General features: G+C 53.6%; 2 protein-coding genes across 2 annotated transcripts in view; both read left to right on the top strand.

The window, feature by feature from the left end:
* Window positions 1-23566, top strand: part of LOC135305571 (zinc finger protein 850-like) — a 296716-nt gene that overhangs the window by 160459 nt on the left and 112691 nt on the right. The gene's annotated exons all lie outside the window — the stretch shown is intronic.
* Window positions 12225-18336, top strand: LOC135306000 (serine/threonine-protein kinase pim-1-like). Its single transcript, XM_064429572.1, has 7 exons — window positions 12225-12335; window positions 15539-15763; window positions 15817-15936; window positions 16053-16103; window positions 16308-16674; window positions 17321-17497; window positions 17746-18336. Exons 1-7 carry the CDS (start codon window positions 12225-12227, stop codon window positions 17850-17852), a joined length of 1158 nt encoding a protein of 385 aa, XP_064285642.1. The 3' UTR covers window positions 17853-18336.

Below are 23566 nucleotides of genomic sequence, written 5' to 3'. Positions count from 1 at the left end.
CTGGAACTCCCTTCTGCCTCTTCATGTCCCTGCCCCCCATTTCTGTGACCCTGAGCCCCTCCTGCAACCCATTCCTGAGACCCGAGACCCCCTTTTACCTCATTGCCCAGAACTGAGACCTCCCTGCACCCCCTTATCTGGCACCAACTCAACTTCCCCTGGCCCCCGCCTCTCCCAGCACCCAGCCCCACCCTTTTGCCTGACCTGGGATCCCTGGGCCCCCATTCCTGCATTTTCCAGCCCCCAGACCCTCCTTTTTTCACTCCCAGGACATCCCGGTACCCCCTTTCCTGGGCACAGGATTCCCTGCACACCCCATCCCAGCTCTCCCAGTCCCTGCACCCCCTTTCCTTGACTCTGAGCCCCTGAACCTCCTTCCCAGCTCTGCCAGCCCTTCAAGTCCCCCTTTCCTTGGCCTCTTGACCCCCCTGGATCCCCAGTCTCTCACGTTCAGCCCCCCAGCTCCCCCGATCTCGCTGTCCCCCCAGTTCTGCACTCCCTGCAGTACCTGGCAGTGGCGCTGTCGCAGCCCGGCCCTGTCGCCGCGTCCTCTCAGTGCCCGTTTGGGCCCTGCCCGACCAGCCCGACACGGTCGACTGCGGGGGACACTCCCCTGTGCCCGGGCTACAGGAGAGCGGCCGGGGCTCCCAGCCCTGAACCACAGGAGCAGCTGGCAGACGCTGCTGCAGGAAGAAAGGGCCCACTCTGGGCAGGGTAAAGCCAAGGTTTATTTCAGGGCTCAGGCAGCTCTGACCCTCAGGACAACCTGCTGCACACAGCACACACTCAGCCCCTGCACCAGCTTGGAAAGGGGGGCGCAAACAAGGCAAAGATACATCCAACAACCAATGGGGGAAACGGGGGGTGTGCAAACCGGGCAGATGGACATGAAGGAGCACAAATGAGGAAGCACCTTAAGGGAGGACCCTGACCTCTGCCCAATCACTCCTCACCCCTGTGGGAAGATTCTGGAAAGAGGGGAAGGGAGGCCAAGGGATTGACAGGGGCCCAGAGAGGAGACTGGGGAATGGCTCTGCAGCTACAGGGAGGATTGACATGGGGGAGGAGGGAAGGCACTTGGGGCAAAGCATTTTCAGGAAAGAAGCGGGGCTACATCAGGGAACCATTGCAAACTGAGAACAAGGAGAATAAAACACAATACAACACGGCCCGGGGTCCCCCAGTCCTTGATTGTGGGGGACGTGGACGGGACCCCTGCGAGCGCTGGGGCAGCGAGCGGGGCCGGATGGAGCCGCAGAGAGCGGAGATGGTGGGGGGAGCTGAGCTGGGATATTGGGATAGCCAGGGCAGGGATATTGGGATAGCCAGGGTAGGGATATTGGGATAGCCAGGGCAGGGATATTGGGATAGGCAGGGCTGGGATATTGGGATAGCCAGTACTGGGATATTGGGATAGCCAGGGCTGGGACATTGGGATAGCCAGAGCTGGGATGTTGGGATGGCCAGGGCTGGGATATTGGGATAGCCAGAGCTGGGATATTGGGATAGCCAGGGTTGGGATATTGGGATAGGCAGGGCTGGGATATTGGGATAGCCAGAGCTGGGATATTGGGATAGCCAGGGCTGGGATATTGGGATAGGCAGGGCTGGGATATTGGGATAGGCAGGGCTGGGATATTGGGACAGCCAGGGTTGGGATATTGGGACAGGCAGGGCTGGGATATTGGGATAGCCAGAACTGGGATATTGAGATAGCCAGGGCTGGGACATTGGGATAGCCAGAACTGAGATATTGGGATAGGCAGGGCTGGGATATTGGGATAGCCAGTGCTGGGATATTGGGATAGCCAGCCCCGGCTCAAGGACAGGAACGGGCCCGTTCCTGGAGATGGGGCCGGTACAACCAGAGCAGGGGGGACTGGGGGGAGCCAGGGGCTGGGCTCGGATCTGTGGGAATGGAGGACTCTGAGGAGCTGGGATGGGATCGCTACGAGGGGTGGGATTTCATCTCCTTCCAGCTGGGACCCGGGAGCTTTGCAGTGTCCGACGGTGCCACCTGGATCACCTGGAGGTGCTGGGAATGCAAAGGGATCATGGTGAAGCAGATGAAGCATTATCTGGGACACAGCTGTGTGGAAGAGCTCCCAAAATCCATCAGACATGGTCGGGAGGCTCTGGAGCACAAAGGTGGGTGTGGGAAGAGGAGGGGAGTTCCTGTGGGAATGTGGGATTCAGGAATGAGGGCCTTGGGAATGCAGAAATTGCCATGGAATTTCCATGGCCGGATCTCTCTCATCCCAGCCAGGTGAGAATTCCATGGATGGATCTCCCCCTAACCCATTGCCCTGGGAATTCCATGAGGAAATGATTTGAACGGATGACCAATGCAATGCCAGCAGTGCAATTGGGAAATACAAAGCTGTGTTTCGTGTCAGGTTCCTAGAGGCAACGTGTGTATTTGTGATTGTGTGGAAACTGACCATGGGACAGTTATGAAGACAAATTCTAATAAATAACTGAGGAGGTAAAGCATGGAAGAAGGCCTTTGAACCTATCCTTTGTTCGCAATTACCCTTTGTAAGTCTTCAGTTGATTTAGGATCATTTGAATTAAAGCTTTAAGGATGTTTCTCTTTGACTGGAACTTTCTGCTTGTAGCTAAGCCTTAAAGAGTTTTGCAATAATAACCTTTTGAAGTATAATTTTAGAATATTGCTCGTAGTAAGGATCTTTGAAACCATAGCTTTAGAATATATAAAAAGGAAACGTGCTTATCTCGATACATTAAAAAAACAGTGAAAAGCAGCTTAAGAAAGGAAGATGAACATCTACTCAAGGATTGATGGTTTCGACCAAGAGAAGCTGGACATCACTGTTATGAGATTTGGAATTAAAAGGTGGACCCATCTGGAATCTGGACCTCACCAGCTGGGAGACTTCTTTCTTCTTTCGGAAGCCAGACCCCACCATCTGGGGATACTCCTTTCTGGGATACATCCTGAGAAAAACTAAATCATAATAGTGTATAGAATTGTGAGGTAAAAATTGGGAACGGAAACTGCTGAGAAAGCTTATGAGTACCCCTATCAATGCCTGTAAGCCTCAACTATCGGTGTGCAGCTGGAGGGAAAACTTCCCCCCCTGTACCCAGCCTGTATTGCTCATACTTTACCATATGAATTAATAAATTGATTGCTGCTTGAATATTGGCCTAGTCAAGCTTCTCATTTGTAACACAATGAGCCCTAATCCCTGCTGGGATTGCATGGGACATGGATGCCAATGCTGTGCCCAGGCCGGCTCTGCTGTGCCCATGGCAGTGCCAGGGGAGTGCCCTGTGCCTGCCCTGAGCCCAGCACGAGCCTTTCCTTGGCTGTTGTGTGCCCTGCCCGGGGCAGGAGGGCACTGCCGGAGCAGCTTTGGTGGCCCCGGGCACCCGGCTGGGCTGCAGCCGCTGCAGGGGCTCCTGGGGAATGTTGCAGAGCAAAGCTGAAAGCAAACAACAGTTTCTGGAGGGGATTCTGCCCCTGGGCCTGTGCTGGGAGCCCAAGGGCAACAGCCCCAAGTGCTGGAGCTCAGTGTCCCTCAGCCAGGCCGTGTTCCCTGGCTCTGCCCTGTCCCCTCTCCCTGTCCCCTGTCCCTCTCCTGTCCCTGTCCCTGCCTCCTGTCCTTGTCCCTCAGCTCTCCTCTGTCCCTGTCCCCTCTCCCCTGGCTCTGTGAGGTCCGAAGTGGCAGCAGGACCTGGGGCAGCCCTGGGGGAGAACAACCCTGAGCCCCAGCTGGGCCAGTTGCCCCAGTTCCCCCAGGGGTGCCCAGGTCACTCCCAGCATGGGCCCTGTGGCTCCCAGTCACTCCCAGTATGATCCCACTATGATCCCAGCATGGTCCCAGGTGTTACCATTCACCCCTAGGATGGTTCCAGCCTCTCCCAGTATGTTTCCAGTCACCCCCTCTTGCAGGTAAACCAGGACTCCTGAACAACTGACCGGTGTGACCAAGCAGAAGCTGTTTATTGTTTACATTACACACACTTTTCTGGATTCTACAAACTGCTAAGATCATACTTCTTGCTTCCTGCCTTTGTCTCGTTCCCTCGTTCTCTGCCTCCATTTCTCAGTCTCTGTGATTGGTCACCGTGCAGGTGTTTCACAGTCCCCTGTTATCCAGTTCCTGCCATCCTGGTGTGCCGTTTCTCAGCTTCTTTGTGCTTATTTTAGCACAGTTTATATCTCAGTCACCTTGATGAATTCCACAGAGCCCTAAGACAATTCTGATAAGAACAGTTGCAGAGGGTATGGCTGGTGCACACTGAGGCCTGAGTTGTTCAAATACATTGCTACAATTCCCCCTTCTTGCACCAGCCAGACCCTCTTTATTGTGTTCCCTACTAAGGGGGTCACCAACTTAATTATGCATGGAATAACACAAAGCAATAAAGTAATGACTACTAATACTAACAAAATTCCCTTTACAATATCTTTCAACCATCCAGTTATTGCCAACCCCTTAAAACATTCATCCAACCCTCAGTCATTCACAGTCAATCTCTTCATGTTGTCCTGTAGTTGTTTGAGTTTCCTGTGAATGGATGCAGAATGCTCAGAGAGGTTCATACAACACATTCCTTCCAACTCCTCTTACCCGTGCCCATGTGCTAACAACAACAAATCTACAGCAGCTCTATTTTGCAGTGTGCCATGGCTAATACTATCTCCACCAGTGAGCATTTGATTTAGAACAGCTGAAGCTGTGTTCAGTTGTTTAGCTGTCCAGCATCCCAACTTATTCAGTGTAGTCAAAGCCTGAGCAGCCACAACACCTGGAGCAAGGAATGATGCTGAGATTCGTGCTGGAGCACCCCAAAGCTCTACATGATCATGACAATTAGATCCTAAGCCTGTGATTGCTCTTTTAGTTCTTCTGCTGTGTCCTGCTCTCCAGATAGTCTGATTCAGCATTTGTCACATGCTAGGGGCAAACATGCTTAGTTTTCCTAGGTAACAAGTTCCACCAAAGGGATTACTTGGAATTGCAGGCCAGGCTCTGTCCCCACAGACTAAAAAGACACCAAGTGGAAGCTTTCTTACAGTCTCATTTGCACCAGCACTGCCAGGATAAGTCCAATTGTGGCAATATTTGGCCTTGTTCTGATATAATGGAGAATTGGGATTAAGGATGACACTATTATTCTTGGAATGTGGGACTAGAACATTGCTCAAATTGGTTATTTTTGCTTCCAGCAAGTAGTTAAAAAACAAGCAGTAATTTCCAGGAGCTGATCCTAACAGGTCTGGTTCTTGGGGTTCTAGTCCGGTTTCATTCAGGGATTGTGTGTGTTATCATTCCTGCTTGGAAGCCTTCGCCCTTTGGCTTAATTCCCAGCCTTTTGCATCTGTCCAATTTTGTACCACCTCTGCTGATGTTACACCAATGATTCTCCATGCTTGATCTATTTGCTTCCACGTATGGCTTTCCTCTAGCTCCTATCCACCTTGCAAAACCAGTAAAATCACTCACTGGGATACCAATTAGACCTGTGCGGAAGGGATCTCCAGGCATGGCCAAGGATAAACGAGAGGAATCCACCCCAGCAGCCTTGGCCCAAGTAAGCCACATATTCTGTCAGTGCCATCCTGGTGGGTTAATTTCCTCTGCACTACAGATGTTACCACATACTACAGCCAATAGAAAAAAATCTCCCAAAACCCCACCTCTCTAATTTAAAGCTGTTCTTCATCTTGCTCATTGGTAAAGAACCCTTCCCCTCTGAGATAAGGGACAAAATCTGAACTAACTGTGCCTCTTGCTCTTTGAGCCCTTCCTCTGTTCCTTCTTTCCTGGTTCCTTTCTTTCCAGCTTCTCTTTCTTTGTTCCCTCTGATCAGGTCTAACTCCCCAGGTCCTAGGGATAAATATTTCCTTACCACACTCAATAGCCTTGATTTTATTCTCTCTCTTTCTGCTCAAGCTTCTGGAGTTCACTACGATACCACTGAATAGCCTGCCCCAACTGCTCTTGATTTTCAAACAAGCTCAGTGCTTCTTGAGCAGCTTCAGGGGAATTTCCTGTTCTTCCTGTCACTTGGGATAACACCACCCAGGTATTGAATTCTTGGCTGTGCCAACAGCTGCACACCCCACACCTTGCAAAGCTTCCTCCCTCAAACTCACACCACCTGTGTGCTCCACACCCACTCATTCTAATCTCACCCAAGGATAACAAAAGCATTTCCAGCTCTGAGGGCAATGGATGTTTTCAGGTGTTGCTGGTTGTAGGTTCATTAGCGGTATTAGTGATCAGAGTGTCCTTTTCTAGTCAGAGATGAACCCACTTTGCTGGTATCCATCAGGGTTCTTTGTCTGTAATGCCACAAACATAACCCCTTCCCCACATCAGTAAATCTGCAGGTCCTTCCCATAACCCTGTCCTAGGATTTTTAAAATAAACTTCTGGCTGATGCTGTACCAATTCAGAATCTTGCTGCAAACCTGAGTAATGTGTTAATGCTGGTGGTTCACTGTGATTACCTACTAACCATAGAGGATTCATAGCATGGATGGCTTTCAGCACTCTGTCCTGTGGGCTCAGCCCATCCTGCCCCATTTTTTGTTTATCAAGCAGTCCTTTCAGGACCTGATGTGTCCTTTTGATGACAGCTGACGTGTGGAGTTCCCTGGAATGCTTGTGCTATGCTTCACTCCCCAAGGAGCTGAGAAATCCTGGGTTTGCCAGGCTGTGTATCCTGCCCCGTTGTGTGTTCTGATTTCCTGAGGCAAGCCCATAACAGCAAAGCAGCCCGGCCAGTGTGGAATGCCAAAGCCAGAGCCTTCACTTGTCACAGGAGTGGCCCAAGCCATGGCAGAAAAGGTGTCTGTGGTCACATGAATGCGTTTAAAGCCACCCAAAGAGGCGCAGATGGTCACATCAGTTTGCCACAGCTGCAGGGGCCCTGAACCACTGGGGTTGGCTCCAGGACCCAATCCAGCAATCATAGCCTGGCCCTGTGGACAGCTTGTGACAATTCCCTCAGCATCCTGCAGCCATATTCCAAATTGTTTGGGTAAAACTTTCACACTTTGATGAAAAGCTCGTCAGCCCTTCTGGCTTGGCCAAATTTATTGATGCTGTGAGAAGCAGAGGCCCAGAGTGTTGCCACCAATTGGCCAGCCTTCTCCTTACCTAAGGCCAGGCCTCCCTCCAATCCAGAGTAATTCCAAATATGGGTAATGAAATAATCCTGTTTGTGAGAATTGAGACACTGGCACAGTTGCAAAAAGAGTTGCCACAACCCCTGGTCCTGGATTTCTCTGGAATTCTTCCAGCAGTGCTCGCTTCATGCGCTGGACAACACCACTACATAAAGAGAATCAGAAACAATGTTAAGGGGATCATTTGGCCACTTTTCAAACACTCTGATGAGAGCACGTAGCTCAAGAATCTGTAAGGAATCTCTTGGTGCCTCCAGGATTTCACTGAGTCATTTGCCTTTGTTCTGCCAAGTGAGGCCTGCTCTGGAAGTTTTTCCATTGGCATCAGGCAAGACACCTATTTCTTCATGCACAACAGCCCATCTTTATTCTTCACAGCTCATATTTCTATGGTTTTCTAAAGGCTTTCTGTTTAATTTTAATTGCTTAGTAGCTTACTGCCACTCAGTTCATTGGTTAGTAGTTGCTCATGCAGGTGTCAGTCAAAACCTTTCCTCTCTAACGATGTTTCCATTCTTGTCTCCTGCATAGAAGATATGGGTAGAAGTCTTTCTTCTCCCAGGTGCAAATTCCTTTCTCACAGGAACTTGTCAGGCTAGCTGTTAGCTGTACTTAGCCAAAGTAGCAGGCCTGAGCCATCATTTTACAAGGATAACAAGGCTCTTCTTTTATAGGGCTTTACCTGTATGCAACATTGACATATGATTCTTTCAATCTTAAAGAATCATCTTAAATTTCTGTCATGTGAACTTTGACCTTTGTAATATTTGTGTATGATAGATTTGAGTTCAACTCTGTTTTGAATCATGCCTTCATGGAATCATAGACTCATGGAATCATGAAGGCTGGGAAAGCTCTGTGAGACCATGGAGTCCCAGCAGTGCTTGATGCCCACCTTGTCCCCAGCCCAGAGCCCTGAGTGCCACCTGCAGGCCTTCCTGGGACAGCTGCAGGGATGAGCACTGCAAAGCTCCCTGGGCAGCCCCTGCCAAGGCCTGAGCAGCCTTTCCCTGGGGAAATTCCTCCTGGTGTCCACGCTGAGCCTGCCCTGGCCCAGCCTGAGGCCGTTCCCTCTGCTGCTGTGCCTGTTCCTGGGAGCACAGCCCGAACCCCGGCTGTCCCTCCTGTCAGGGAGTTGTGCAGAGGCAGAAGGGCCCCCTGAGCCTCCTTTTCTCCAGGCTGAGCCCCTTTGCAGCTGCCTCAGCCCCTCCTGGGGCTGCAGCCAGGATGGAATCCTGGTGCTGTCCAAAGAGCAGTGTACAGACCTGCCACAGGTGCCTTTGTCAGCACATTTTAAACTTTCCTGGCTACAGAAAGGCTCTGCAGCAAGCACACGAGTCCAGTCAGCAGGGACAGTGCCAATGTCCTTTGGCAATGCGTGAGGCCCAGCCCGGCCTGGCCCGCGCTCGGTGCCGCGGTTGCCTGGTAACCGCGCCCGGGCCCTCAGCGTCTGTGCCGGCGCTGCGGCCTCAGCGCCAGAGCTCGGCCCTGGCTGCTCGTTCGCAGCCTCGGCACCTTCAGGCGGCTGCACTCGGCCATTGCCACGGCAGTTGTTGGCACGGCATTGGTTTCTGTCAGCCAGCGCTGTCAATTGGTGGAGAATTGGTCTCTGTGAGCGACTCCTGAACTCACAAAGCATTGGTCTTTGCAAGGGACTCCTGAACTCGCAGAACATTGGTTTCTGCCAGGGACTCCGGAACTGACAAAGCATTGGTCTTTGCGAGGGACTCTTGAATTTCTTTTGAAGGTAAAGATTGACTCAAGTTCTACTGTCTGGTTTTGTCTCATCTGTGCTCTGAAAGAGAATGCCAGAGGGAAATAGAGGATGGGATAATGCCAGTCTTCAGTTTGGTGGCATGTGTAATAAGTAGTAATACGTTTGTTCATTAATTAAATCAATAGCTAAATAACTATACAATATAAAACAATAGTTAAATAGCTAAGAAAACTTCTTGTGCAGATACATATGGTTGCTGGTTTACTATAGTGCCTTGGGAAAGGAAAGTAATGAGAAGCAGCTGTAACAACAATCCTTAAACTCGCTAGAATTGCTTAGCTTGCAGAAAGTGTATAGTACTAGTAAGAATTGCTTAGCTTGCAGAAAAGTGTATAGTGTTCTGTATAGATATGCCTTATAAGGCATAAGTTCACTCAATGTTCACAAAGAGGAAGACTAAGGGGGACTAAGCCTTCATCCCACGACCACCAGAAGGCAGAAAAAGACCCCCTAGCAACTGAATGAGCAAGCGCAGAAGACAGATCACGTCATCCCTAAACCCAGAGAAGAAGGCAATAAAAGGTGGACTCAGGGGATAGGAATTTTGTGAGCCAAAGTGGAGCGGAGACTCCGGGCCGCCCAGCGCTGTCCTTGCTTATTCTTGCTTGCAAAAATAATAAAGATAATTATTTGATCCTTAAATTCAGTGGACTTGTTTATCACACTGCCCAGACCCTAAACTGCCCCAAATGTGCCCCAGAAATGTCTCCAGGGACCCCAAAGTGGCCCCTTTTACCCTGTCCATGAAAATAATAAAAAAATATGTCAAAAAGATCTAAAAATAGCATTAATTAGCATTAAGAAGGAGAAATAAATGGCCAGTAGTGGTCAATGATTTAATGAAAGGAATTGTTTTATTTAAAACCAATGGCAAATAATTTTTTGATTGCTAAAAATGTATTCAATTTTTCACATAAATATCAAAGGTAATAGAAATATACAGTAATACTAATATAAATTTAAAAACTGTAAGTATAATTTTATAAATTAATCAATCTTATTTATTTTAAAAATGCATACTTTTTTATGTTTTGGGATGTCAGTCCCAGGTGGGCCATGTCAGACATGGTGAGGCTGGGGTGAGGAGCAGGTTGTCCAAAATGGGTCAGCCTGCAAGGGGCTTGTTCCTCTCCATGCCCAGATCTTCTAGGGAGACATTCAGCATCAAGATCACCTGGGGAATCGTTCTTTCACCTCTTTTCTGAACTGAAAAATAAAACCCCACACACGTGATTAAAACCAAACATCATGCCGTCGGTGCACTTTGAAATCTCCCTCCTTAACAGAACTCCAGACTGACTCCAAGCTGCTTCACAAGCCCTGGAGACTTGGAGGACAATTGAAGGGAGACAAAGAGCTCCTGAGGGCTTTCTGTGTTTCAATCAGCCCCAAGGTGGATTTGGGGCTGGGTCCAGGAGCCTCAGGCACTGAGAGAAGGATGAAGAAGCTGCTCAAGGAGTCAGCAGCAAAACTCCAAGTGCCTTGGAGCATGGCTTGTCCCCAGGGAGGGCAGGGAGTGCCAAAGGCTCCCCAGGGACTGGTGAGAGCAGATCCTTGAGGCCAGGAGTGCAGGGAGCCCAAGGCTCTGGGCAGGGAACTGCAATGCTGAGCAAGGCCTGGGCTGGCTGGGGGAAGCAGAAAGGCCAAGCCCTGAGCCCAGCCTGGGCCAGCAGGGCCTGTCCCTCACGGGTGGCTCGGGGCTCTCTGTGGGGCAGGGGGATGTGAGGGGCAGCAAGGACAAATGCCATCAACCTGCAGCCCCTGCCAGCCTGGCCAGGGAGGCCGAGGCAGAGCCAAAGTGCAGCCCCTGCCAGGAAAGTTCCTGCTGTGGGACCTCCAGAGGCGCTGCCCGAGCCCAGGGCACAAAGGCCTGGGTGCCTGTGGCCCAGCCCTTGGCCATCTGTCCTGCAGGCTGTGCCCCCTGTGCGTGCTGCTCCTGTGCCCTGGCCGGCTGCACTCGCCCCTCTCGCTGTGCCCCAGCATTTCTCAGCCAGCGTTTCTGTGCCCTCCCTGGGCTCCCTGCACCCAGCGCTGCCGGCTCCTGGCACACAGAGCCGGCCATGGCCCAGCCTCACGCTGCCACACCTCGAGCACCACAATTCCACCCTGGCAGGGACTTTGCTTTCTCCTCAGCTCCAGCCTGAGCCTTCCAAGCTGTGCTTTGGGGAGGTTTCCTGCAATTCCCACTCCCAAGGAAAGCTCTGTCTCCTGCTGTTCACAAACAGAGAAGGGCTGGTGGGAGAAGTGCTGGTCAGAGGCTGTTTGGGGCACAGTCACAATGAAATTATTGACTTTTTAAAAATTCTGTAAGAGAAGGAGGGGCATCACTAAATCTTCTACACTGGACTTTTGAGGACAGACTTTGGCCTGTGGAGGATGCAGATTTGGGGAGTACCAAATCAGGTATTGATTTTTTTAAAAAAACAGCCCTTGAAAACAACTAGTTCCAGGAAGGATGGAAACACTTCAAAAAAGAAATCTTGAAGGGGCAAGAGTAGGCTGCCCCCTTTGTGCAGAAAGATGACCCAGAGGGGGAAATGACTGGCCTGGCTGGGCATGGAGCTTTTCAAGGAAAAGGAGGATTAAAAAGGAATTAAAAAGGATATTTCTAGGGATTAAAAAGAGGGTGCAGCACCTTTGGACATAGAGGCAGGTAAATGAAGAAATGTTTAAGGATGTGGTTAGGTCATGCAGAAAGAAAATTAGAGAGGTAAAAGCTCAGTTAGGACTTAACTTGGATACTTCTGTGAAGGTTAATTATTATGTTTTTATAGGTACGTTAATGTCAAAAGGAGGGGTAAGGACAACCTGCATTTCTTACTGTGAGGGATATGATTACCAAAGATGAAGAATGGGCTGAGGTACTTCAGCCCTTCTTTGCCTCAGTTTTCAACAATAAGACAGGCCATCCTCAGGACAAGTGTTCTCCTGAGCTGGTAGATGGGCACAGTCAGCAGAACAGCCCCTGGAATCCAGGAGGAAGCAGCTGGAGACCAACTGAGCCACGCAGGTTCTCACAGGTGTCTCTGGGATCAGAGGGGATCCATCCTAGTGGGCTGATGGAGCTGGTGGATGATCTCCCCAAGCTGCTCTCCATCATTTACCATCAGTCCTGGATCAGCAGGGAGGTCCCAGAGGAGTGGAGGTGCCAATGTGAGCCCATCCCCAAGAAGGGCTGGAAGGAGGATCTGGGGAACTCCAGGCCTGTCAGCCTGACCTGGGTGCCTGGCAAGGTTATGGAACAGATCACCTTGAGAGCCATCACAGGGCACCCACAGGATGGCCGAGGCATCAGAGCCAGCCAGTGAGGATTTCAGTATCTGCACTGATGATCTGCGTGAGGGGATTGAATCCAGCATCAGCAAATTTGCAGATGACACCAAGCTGGGTGTGAGTGTGGATCTGCTGGAGGGCAGGAAGGCTCTGCACAGGGCCCTGGACAGGCTGGATCCAGGGCCCAAATCCAGCAAGGTGAGGTTGAACAAGTCCCAGTGCCGGGTCCTGCACTTTGGCCACAACAACCCCTGCAGTGCTACAGGCTGGGGACAGAGTGGCTGGAGAGCAGCCAGACAGAAAGGGACCTGCAGGGACTGATGGACAGCAGGCTGGACATGAGGCAGCAGTGTGCCCAGGTGGCCAAGAAGGCAAATGGCTCCTGGCCTGGATCAGGAATGGTATGGCCAGCGGGAGCAGGGCAGTGATTCTTCCCCTGTGCTCAGCACTGGTGAGGCCACACCTCGAGTGCTGTGTCCAGTTCTGGGTCCCCAATTTAGGAAGGACGTGGAGGGGCTGGAGCGTGTCCAGAGAAGGCCAACAAGGCTGATGAGGGGTCTGGAAGAGAAGTTTGGTTGAAAGCACATGAGGGAGCGGTGGTTAACTGGACGATGCTCTGGGTAGACAAGGAAGTGTTAGGGTGCAGGTTGGACTTGGTGATCTCAAATGTTTGTCACAATAAACCGGAGTGGTTTCCCTGGTGTCTCCCAGCCCTTGCTGGCCCCAGGGGCTGATGGCATTTGTGCTCCCTCAGGTTCATGTCCCCACAGCAGCAGCATGGGGGTGCTCCTGCCTGCTCTGTGCAATGCAAACAGGGGCTCCTGAGCCAGTGCTGCCGTGGCTGTGCCTGCAAGGATGCAGCACTTCTGTGAGCTGGGGGAGAGGCCAGGGCTGCAGAGGGGGGATGTTGTTGGCAGCTCCATGAGGATGCTCTGGGACGCTGCCCTGGGCTGTGCAGCGCACTGGGGATGGATCAGCCCCTGCTCTGCTGCTCCTTCCCGTCTCCCCCAGGGCCCTTGCAGAGCCCCAGCCATGCTGTTTGCCCCCAGCCTGCCCACGGCCAGCCTGGGGCTGCTCACCCTGGGGCTTTTCTGTGCTGAGCATTGGCCTGGCCGTGTTCTTGAGAGAGCCTGGGCAAGGAGCCTGCAGCCCCCAGGGCCTGGCCTGAGGCGTCAGCACTGCCCCAGCAGTGCCCATGGCCTGTCCCTGCTGCAGCCCCGGCACTGCCACCCCCAGGACTGTGCCCGGCCCCGAGAGCACTCAGGCCCTGCAGCAACACCAGGGCCACCAGGGCAGCGGGGCAGGGCCACGGCAGCAGCACTGGCAACACCAAGTGCTGCTGCTGCTGCTGCTGGGCACAGCTGCTGGGCCAGCACTGATCTGCCCCCAGCTCTGCACACAGACATTGCTGCTGCAGCTCCAGAGAAGGCAACAAAAGGGCATCTCTGCAGAAAACTCTGCTGGGAGATTCTTAATTCGTCTAAAGCCACTGAGTACACAGCTCCTCATTGTCACAGTCTGTGGCCATGGTGAATGTGGAGAGAAACAAAGTCAGAAATAGCAGAAACAATGATCTAGCTTCAGGGAGAATATTTAAAAAAAAAAAAAAAAAAAAAAAAAAAGACAGGGAAATCAAAGAACCAAACCAACAGAACTGTCAAAAATTAATTTTGTTACAAGTGATTTGCAGAAATTGGCAATCAGTTTAATGCTTCCTAAGATGTCCAGTCATCAGTCTCCACACTGCAGCCTTGAGCTCCTGGTTCCTCAGGCTGTAGATGAGGGGATTCAGGGCTGGAGGCACCACCGAATGCAGAACTGACACCAACAGATTCAGGGATGGGGCGGAAATGGAGGAGGGTTTCAGGCAGGCAAATACCGCAGTGCTGAGAAATGCATTTCTCCTGCATTTTTTCTTTACAGATTCTTTCAGTCATCTCCTGAGAGGTGCAGATGGTTCTGGGGCTTTTCATGAACTGACTGTACTCTTGATTTAGATGGAGACTGTAGAATTGATTTCAGATGTAGCAGAATCTGAAGTGAGCACAGAAACAAACTCCCTCTGTCAGCCCATTTTCATCTTCTAGATCACTTTCAAGATGTCCTTGGGGGTGTTGGAATGATTATCACACAGCTCTCCACTTCTGGCTGCAGGCTCTGGAGATTCTTTGCATTCAGTCAGGCTTGCATTCTCCAGGAGTTCTTGGTAGCCTGTCATGTTTTCTTAGGGTAGAACAGTAACAATGAAAACCTTACCAATGGCACAACTGCCCAGCCCACAAGGAAAAGAAAAGAACAAGCTGCAAAATTCTTCAAATATTTGTCCTGCTTTGCTGCAAGAGTTGTGCTGCACACACAGTGTGGAAAGCTGCAGTTGGTGGCAACCTTGTGACAGAAGCTGCACCTCGTTCTTCAGGAAAGGTTCTTGGAAAAAGCAAACAGGACTGAGGAGGAGATTCTGGAAAAACTGAAAGAGCTTTTAAGAAATTAAATGAAAATTGAAACAATTCAAGACGTTTTTCTCTATTTATTTTTATACTCCCCTTTTCCATCTTGCACTAGTTGTCCATCCCATTAATTCCAAACAGATCTCACCTCTAAGATCCATGAATTGGCAAGTTTTAGACATTTTAAGATACCATGACCTACACAGTTTGGTTTCCCCTGTTTTTCTTGGAAAGCAATGTTGGAGAGGTAAGTGCAGTGTTTGTGTCAGGTACAAATTCTGCATTCAGGGAACACGCTCTGAGAGTGTTTGACCCTCAGCAGGGACAATGCACAGCAGGGACCGAGGGGATTCCTGAGCCACTGTGCAGGAGTCCAGACTCTGGCTCTTGGCTGAACTCGGCAAAGTTCCCGTGTTTGGACAGGCTCAGGGGCTGCCCTCGGGGAACATGGGGCTCGAGGCGGGGGCGAGCGGGCAACGGACAAACGGACACGGGGACAAACGGCCCCGGAGCTTCAGTTGCAGCAGCGGCAGCGGCAGCAGCGGCAGCGGCAGCGGCAGCAGCAGCAGCGACAGCGAGAGAAGAAACTTTAGATTCTCTTCTCCTCTCCCTCTCCCGCGGCCCCGTACCTCTCCCGCTCTCCCTTTCCCGGTCTCCCCTCCTCTCCCCGCCTCCCTCTCCCCGTGCCCGGCCGGGCCATGCCCCCGGCCCGCCCCCGGCCCCGGGCGGGGCTGCCCCGTGCCCGCCCCCGGCCGTCCCACCGAGGTCTGGTCCCAGCCCGGCTCTGGCCGTGCTGGCGCTGGCGCTGCTGGGCGGGGTTCAGTGCCTGGGGCTGGGCCGGCATTGCCGGCTTTTGGCTCCGCCTGGCCCGAGCCCGGCCCCGGCCCCGGCCCCGACGCAGGGTCCAGTCCCGACCCCGAGCCCGACCCCGGCTCCTCCCGGGGCCCGCGGAGGACACACGCGGCCCCGCCGCTCCCGCCGCCTCCGCTGCGGCTTGCCCGGCCCGAGCTCCGCCGCTCGGCAGCGCGGCCCCCGGCCCCGCGGCTCCCGGGTCGCGTTGCAAAGAGCGAACGCCGGGGGATGGCCGGGCCGGGACGGGTGAGGGGCGCTCGGGGGCCGTTGCTGGCCCCGGGCCGAGCGCTGACAGCCGCGTCCCGCCCGCAGGGAAGGCGCAGGAGTCTCTGCAGGAGCGGTACCGGCTGGGCTCGCTGCTGGGGCGTGGAGGATTCGGCAGCGTCTGGTCGGGGACGCGGCTCTCGGACGGCGCCCCGGTGAGCGGCGGGGCCGGCGGCAGGTGGAGGGGGAGGGGGCGCAGGAGGAGGAGGAGGAGGATGGGGCTGGGCAGGGCGGGCGTTGAGCTGAGCCCGCTGCTCCCTTTGGCTTGCAGGTGGCCATCAAAAAGGTGCCACGGAACCGCATCTGGCACTGGAGCGAGCTGGTGAGTGAGCCGGGACAGCGGGAGAAGCCGGGCCGTGCCGGGCGGGGATGAGCCGAGGCCCGGCAGGGTGGGAGCCGCCAGGACGTCTCCAGGGGGAGTGGGCGTGAGGCCAGCGCAGGGCGCAGAGCATCCCGGGCTGGCTGAGGGGTTGCCCAGGCCCGGCACGGCATCAGCCCCACTGACGGCATCGTGATCCTCCTGCAGCCCGACGGCACCAGCGCTCCCCTGGAGGTTGTGCTGCTGGACAAGGTGTCCAGTGGCTTCTCCGGTGTGGTCCAACTACTGGAATGGCTTGAGCTCCCCAGCGACATTGTGATGGTGCTGGAGCGGCCAGAGCACTCTCAGGACCTCCTGCATTTCATTCAAGCACGGGGGTTCCTGCGCGAGGAGGTGGCGCGGCAGCTGTTCCGGCAGGTGCTGGAGGCCGTGCGGCACTGCACCAGCTGCGGGGTCCTGCACCGCGACATCAAACCAGAGAACATCCTGGTTGACCTGGCCACCGGGCAGGCCAAATTGATTGACTTTGGCTGTGGCACCTACCTGCAAGAGACAGCCTACACTCACTTTGCAGGTGAGCCTACACAGGGCTGTGCTCCTGCTCCTGGCATCTCACGGCCCAGCATCTCACAGCCCAAGCTGGGTGTGGCAGCGGGGATTCTCCCTTTTGCTGCCACTAAGGGGACTGAATCTGCAGCTGAGTTGGTTTAGAGCAGGGGTGGGTGGGGAGCCATCTTCCATCCCTGCTGGCAGCCTTTGCCCACCACTGTGATCAGGACTGGGGCTGGGCTGGGGCAGCCAGCCTGACAAAAACAGCCGTGGGTGGGGGTAGCAGAGAGGGAGTTCGGAACCTGTGTCCCAGCCGGTTTGTGTGCAGGCAAGAGGAAGGGCTTGGACTGCTCCACTTGCCCTGTTTGTCTTGCCTTTATAATATGTTTGGGTCAATGCAGACAGGGAGAATGAGGGCATGGTTTTTCCCCAGCACGCAGTGGGTATTTCCTTTGCATGTCATGGTCAGGCCTAGCCAGGGCTTCCACTGTCCCCTTCCCACACCATTGGCTTCTTTTGCAATCCCAAGTTTGTACACCAGTCCCAGATGCTGGTGAGAGGACAGTGGTCACCCTGTGTGCCACTGATGCAGCCCCCGCCCGCCCAGGGATGCTGGGGCCATGCTCTGGAGCAGCAGCATCCCCCTGATGAACTCCATCTGTATTCCACAGGAACACCATCATACAGCCCCCCGGAATGGACCCGCTTTGGCTGGTACCATGGCGAGCCAGCTACCATCTGGTCCCTGGGCATCCTGCTACACGAGATGGTCTGTGGGAAGATGCCTTTCAGGAGGGGCTGGAACTTCAGCTGGGGCCAGCTCTCGCTGCCACAACGGCTCTCTCCAGGTGAATCCTCTTCTCTGGGCACGGGGGGAATACCAGTGCTGGGAGACAGCAGCGGGCTCGGGAGCATCCCGCTCTGGCAGCTGCTGAGGAGGTGGCACATGTCCTGCTCTCCCCCAAAACCAAGAATTGATGGGAAAGTTCAGGCCCAGCTGTGAGCGCATCCAGCATGGCCTGGGCATGGGAATAGTGGGGCAAAGCAGACAGGAGCCTTCTCCAGCTGACGGGCAGTTTCTGGTTTCTCTCCCCAGACTGCCAAAATCTGATTGGGTGGTGTTTATCCATGCACCCCTTGGCCAGACCCTCATTAGAAGACGTGTTCTGTCATCCTTGGATGCAGGATATTCATCTGCCCTAGAAGAAGGGAGAGAGCCACAGGCACACTGTGCTGCAGGGCCCTGGTAAGTTACATCTGCACACATGCCTTGGCAATGAGAAGCAAAGGAACCCAGCCTGTGTCACTGCACCAGGGTCATGGGATGGGAACATGCAGCCCTTGTGCTGGAGCTGAGCTGCTCTGCCCAGCCCTGGTGGCCACCATCCAAGCTGGTTTTGCTTGTACTGGTTCCCTGACAGCTGGGGCCCTGGACAGAACCCTGACAGCCTGGTCTCACCCCAGGGAAGGAGAAGGAGCCCCCAGAGAAGCTGTACCAGGTGGGGCTGCTGCTGCTGGGGACAGCAAGGATCACATCAAGGATGACAGCCTCTTCCTGGACCTGGCCACTGGTAAGCTGATGGACTTCAATTCTGGCACCTTCTTCAAAGCCTGGCTGCACAGCAAATTTACAGATGAGTCCACATGCAGGGGGATGCTCCCAGATTTGGGTATTGCACAGCCTGGCCTCAACCCAAAAGTTCCCACCCCACTCATTGCTGGGATGGATGCAACTGATCCTTCAGTTGTCTGCCCAGCTGCTTTTTGGCAGGGCTGGTAGCATGGGCTGGGGTGGTTACGAAATGGGAGTGGGCTCCTGGCCCTGCCAACAGCCCCCAGCACCCACCGTGCCCCAGGCTGGGGCTGGGGCTGGGGCAGCCAGCCCAACACAAACAAACCCCCATGGTGGGTGCAGAGGTGGGACTCCCAAATCTGTGCAGGGGCTGCTTTGCTGTGCAGGCAAGGAAGGGCTTGGGCTGCTCCACTGCCCTTGTTTGCTTTGGGATCACAGTTATTGTGGGGGACAGTGCAGGGGGAAGGGAGAAAACCTGGGCTTTGCTCACACATGGCTGGGTTTTTCCCTGGCATGCAGGGCTTGGGCCTTCCTCAATCCCCTCACAGAGATATGATTTTTCCCTTTGTTCTTTTTTTCCCTTTTTGTCTGTAATCTATTTTCAACAATTTGTTGTTTGTTTTTCTAGAGGAAGCATTCTGGTTGGTCCAGTCTGGATCAGGAAGTTCTTGGGAGCAGTTGTGGCATGGATGGGCCGTGCCCTTGGAGCAGGCTGAGGACATCGTTTGGGACCAGCTTTTTTTCCAGCCATGGATGGCATGAGGTGGGTCCCCGTGTGCTTGGCAGGGTGGGCTCAGAGCTTTTGGGAGATGGCAGTGAGCACAGGAGCATCCTGCTCTGGGCAGCTGCTGAGCAGGTGGATGTGCCATGGCTGGCTGCAGGCTGGGCACATGTCCTGCCTTCCTGCCCTGCTCCCAAAGGCAGCACTGATGGGCAGCTCTGGGCACAGCTCTGGGCACAGCCAGCATGGCCTGGGCACCACGGGCAGCTGGGACAAGGGGACAGGAGCCCTCAGCTGACGGGTAGTTTCTGCTTTCTCTCCTTGCAGCCGGGCTCTGCAGATGCTGAGGCTGCTCTGGGCTCTGCCAGGGCTCTGCTGGAGCTCAGCACCGGGCCGGAATCAGCCAAAGAAGAAATGGTGTCACCTGCAGCACAGACTTGCTTGAGCATTTTGGCAACGCAGCTCAAGTTTGCAGCGTGGACACCTCCAAGGGAAAACATGACACCTCCCAAAAATTAAACTTGTTCAATACCTTCCGAAATCAAATCAATCTGGGATGACTCCAAATGACATTTTTCAGCTTGCTCAAGCTGTAGCTCAGCCCTTCTCTGAACAGTTCTCTCCCCCACCTGCCTTTTACTTTTCAAATGCTCCCTTTTTTTCCCCCCAGTGAATTCCCAGCCCATTGCTGTCTCCATCACTCTGTTGCCTATCTTGATGCCCCTGACCACAAGGAAGGCCGAGCCCCAGGTTTAGGGACTCATGCTGTCACTGGCTGAGGAGCAGCAATGTTTCAGAGGTCCAGTGGCATTTTAGTGTCATTCAGAGCCACTCTCCAGCCCTCAGCTCTCCTCACTGCTGAGTTCCCACTCCCTTCATCCTTGCAGCAGGATGAGCTCTGTGAATCCCCTTGAGCCTCCCCACTCTTCCCAGCCGATGCACCCACTTCAGTGAGGCTGAAGCTGAAGCTTCTCTGTCTCCTCTGGCACACCAGTCCAGTCCCCTGTGTGGGGAGCCCCAGCCCCAGAGCACAGCACACAGCAGTGCAGTCCGGGCTGGAGCAGCTGCCCTGCAGCCCTGGCTTGGCTGTTTGTGGCAGCTGAATGCTCCCTGTTTCCAGCTGTCCCTGCAGGATGGCCCCAGGGCAGAGCCCAGCCGGGCTCCCACTGCAGCCCCTGGAGCTTGGGGCAGACAGTGCTCCCAGAGCTGAGGTTCATGGGGAGCACCCGCAGCTGTGCCTCGCACTCAGTGCTGGCAAGTGTTGTGTTCTCATCTCCTGCAGCCTGAGGGGAAAACAACCTGTGCTGCCAGGCCAGCACTGCCCCTCTGGGCAGGGAGAAGGCTGAAAGGCTTTCCCATTCCAGAGGATCCTGCACTGAGCCTTGGCAGGGCCTGGCAGGGCTGGAGCCGGGTCTGGCCTGCTGTCCGGGACTCGCTGCCCACCAACCGCCCCCACCCGCCACGCTCCGTCCTCCAGAGTCAGAATGGTCTGTGTGTGCCAGGGGCTCTTGGATGTCTCTGTATCCAGGGACAGAAGGGTCTGTGTGTGCCAGGGGCTCTTGGATGTCTGTGCATCCATGGACAGAAGGGTCTGTGTGTGCCAGGGGCTCTTGGATGTCTCTGTATCCAGGGACAGAAGGCTCTGTGTGTGCCAGGGGCTCATGGATGTCTCTGTATCCATGGACAGAAGGGTCTGTGTTTGCCAGGGGCTCTTGGATGTCTCTGTATCCATGGACAGAAGGCTCTGTCTGTGCCAGGGTTTCCATAATGTCTCTGTACCCATGGGTATGGGATGAACACGGACAGTGAATGTGTCAGTACCGTTGCTTGCTCACTCCTTCCTTTGTGTACAAGACGCATCCATGCACACCCCCACATATTGGTATATTAATAGGATAGGGATGGATAGAGACTTCGCACAGAGCTCTAACTTTGGCATAACTCACCCTTTAGCCAGAGACCAGGGGATTTTTTCCCCAGCTCTGTGTGAGAAGATGTCCAAGAGCTGAAGGAGCAGCATTCAGAAGCAGTTTCAGGATTTTTACGCCGGAAGTAGAGCTCACAACCATCCATATAACTTGACATATTCATTGGGATGGGCTGCTGCTTCTTTAGGAATATGGCCCAACGCAGACATGAGACTTGGAAAAATCCCAGCTCTCTGTGGGCTTGTGCAAAAGGGGGAGCAGCACAAACACTTTGTGCCTGCCTGGGGGCACAAGGTCCAAGGAAGTTTGGTGGCAGAGGGTGACCTGGGCTGGTGGCAGGTGAAGTTCCATTCCATGACATCTCAGAGTGGCACAGGACAAAGGTCCAAGTACCCCCAACCCCACTGATGAAGTCCTTAGAGTGCTGCACATCCTCTAGGAAAAGCTGCTGTCACACAATCCATTGGGATTTATAACTTTCATTTGCAACACTTTAAATCCAAATTTCAAACTGCAATATTTTTACATTCAAGACACAGTAATGCATAAATGCATAATAAATCTTTCAATTTCCTATTGATTCAATCACAATTTAAAATAACATAATATTACAAACAAAACCAAGAATCTTTTAAAAAAGTGATGCTGAGGTCAGGAATATGGATCCATGCCATCAGAACCTTTACAAAGTAACTGAGTTCTCTTTTTAAAAAGATCAGTTACCTCTTAATCCAAAGTTAGAGATGATTTTCACTACACATTTGTTTTTTGTTTTTATCTTTCATGGTTTTTTATTTTCTTTTTTGTCCAATGTTTTTAACAGAGAACTCGTCCTACAAAAGGAATGTACAGCAAAATGAGATACATTTCTGACAAACAATGAAAATGTCGGCTCCTCCTCTGTTTACTTTTCTCTGGATACCCTGAAGAAAAAAATCTAGCAGATATGAGCAGAGGTGTGAAGTGTTTCATTTGGACTGTGCTGGAGTTCAGCACTGCTGACATCCTGATCCAGTCAAGAGCTGCAGAATTCTTTTGCAGATCTCGAACCCTGTGTTTGCAGGCACAGCACCTGCAGTGCTGATGCAGCAATGCACATGAATAACTCTGTTATTCCCTCTCAGAATCTGGGCTCTGCCCCAGCACGAGGTGCTGCAGCCCTTTGCTCCTGGTTCCCATGTGGAGCAGCTCCCTTCCTGCTGGCTGAGCTGCTCAGGCAGAGCCCGACAGCTCCTGGCCCTGCAGGGCTGAGGCTTTTCCCCACTGCTGGGCACAGACTGATGGAGCAGCACTGCTGAACACGGGCACACAGAGGGACCAGGAGCAGCTGCCTTTGGCCACCTGAGGCTCCAAGGCCCAGACTCTGAGCAGCCAGGGCTGGAAGAGACTCGCAGGCTCCCTGGTGGCTGTGCTGCCCCACTTGTGTCCGGCCCAGCTTTGCTTGGGGCAGAGGGAGAACAAGGGGCAGCTCCCTCCCAGCCCAGCCCAGGGACCCTTCCAGCCCCAGGGCTTGGGGCACTGTCAGCACCTGCTGCTCCAGCCACCGCTCCTGCTGGCCCTGACAGCAACACCCAAACTGGGGCTGATCCCGAGGGAGCAGCAGCAGGGCCTGGATCTGATCCCTGACTCTGGGCCAAGGCTGGACAAATGACCCCACAGCAGCAGCAGCAGCAGCAGCAGCAGCAGCACATGGAGCTGACTTTCAGCACAGCCCCTGCCACTCTTCCCTCCTGTGTGCAGCAGTGTCACAGCAGCCTGAGGCACCTGGGAGCCCCCAGTGCCACCAGGGACTTGAGATGGCAGCCCTGGGCTCCTGGAGGTTGTGCAAGGAATGGAGCTGGGGACTCCCTGTCCATGGGGAGCTTCCAGATGGAAGAGGCTGCTGTGCCCAGGCAGCTCCAAGGCCACAGCAAGGAGAGTCTCGACCACTGGATCTGTGCCAGTCCTACAGTCCTGGGCAGCAGCCACCGAGCCCCGGGGGAAGAGAGGGCACAGCAAGAGGGACAAAACCAGGCAAGGTCAGAGACTGGAGAGAGCCAGACCTGGGACCAGGAATAGCTGCTCCATTGCACTCTTGGAAAAGCTCTTGGCTGGTTCAGAGCGCTGAAAGGCGTGAAGGACAGAGAGGAGGCCATACCAAACAATGCTCCTGTTTCCACACCCTCCCCTCTCTGTGTCCCAGAAGCAATTGGATGGACTGTGTTCTTCTCTCCAAGTCGTCTCGTTCAGCATGAGCAGCTTAGCACCAGGAGCTGAAGGAGCTGAAGCCTCAGGCCACAAGAGCTGAGCAAGAGGAGACTTTCTGAGCAAATGAGTGCTACTAACATGGACCTAGCTGAATTCAGCAGATAGAATCACGGAATCACAGAATCCTTTCTATTGGAAAAGACCTCTGAGGTCATCCAGTCCAGCTGTTCACCCAGCAGTGCCAAGCCCAGCACTAAACCATGTCCTGAAGTGCCAAGGCCTGGACAAGAGCCCTGAGTGAGGCCTGAACAGCAGACCCTGAGCCAAAGGTGGCCTCTGGATGAACCTTCCAACCAAAGCTTAGCTTTGTATCTGCTCATTAATGAAATATGCATGGTCATTAGCACTGTTATAGATGTAGCCACTCATTAGTGAAACATGTATTGACCTTTCTGTATTTAGAAGCCAGACAAGGCCATGAAATCTGACATCTGGCCTTGTTTGGGGC

The sequence above is a fragment of the Passer domesticus genome, chromosome 8, assembly GCF_036417665.1.
Source record: "Passer domesticus isolate bPasDom1 chromosome 8, bPasDom1.hap1, whole genome shotgun sequence".
NCBI classification, from domain to species: domain Eukaryota; kingdom Metazoa; phylum Chordata; class Aves; order Passeriformes; family Passeridae; genus Passer; species Passer domesticus.
Note: the sequence above shows the minus strand (reverse complement) of the source record. Positions and strands in the feature narration are given on the sequence as shown.

Bases quoted from the DNA above. Each gene is read 5' to 3' on its own strand.
- LOC135306000 (XM_064429572.1), top strand. From the start codon at position 12,225: ATGGCCGAGGCATCAGAGCCAGCCAGTGAGGATTTCAGTATCTGCACT. The intron at 12,336-15,538 runs GTGAGTGTGGAT...GCCTGGCCCGAG, and splicing joins CAGATGACACCAAGCTGGGT to CCCGGCCCCGGCCCCGGCCC. The intron at 15,764-15,816 runs GTGAGGGGCGCT...GCTGACAGCCGC, and splicing joins GGATGGCCGGGCCGGGACGG to GTCCCGCCCGCAGGGAAGGC.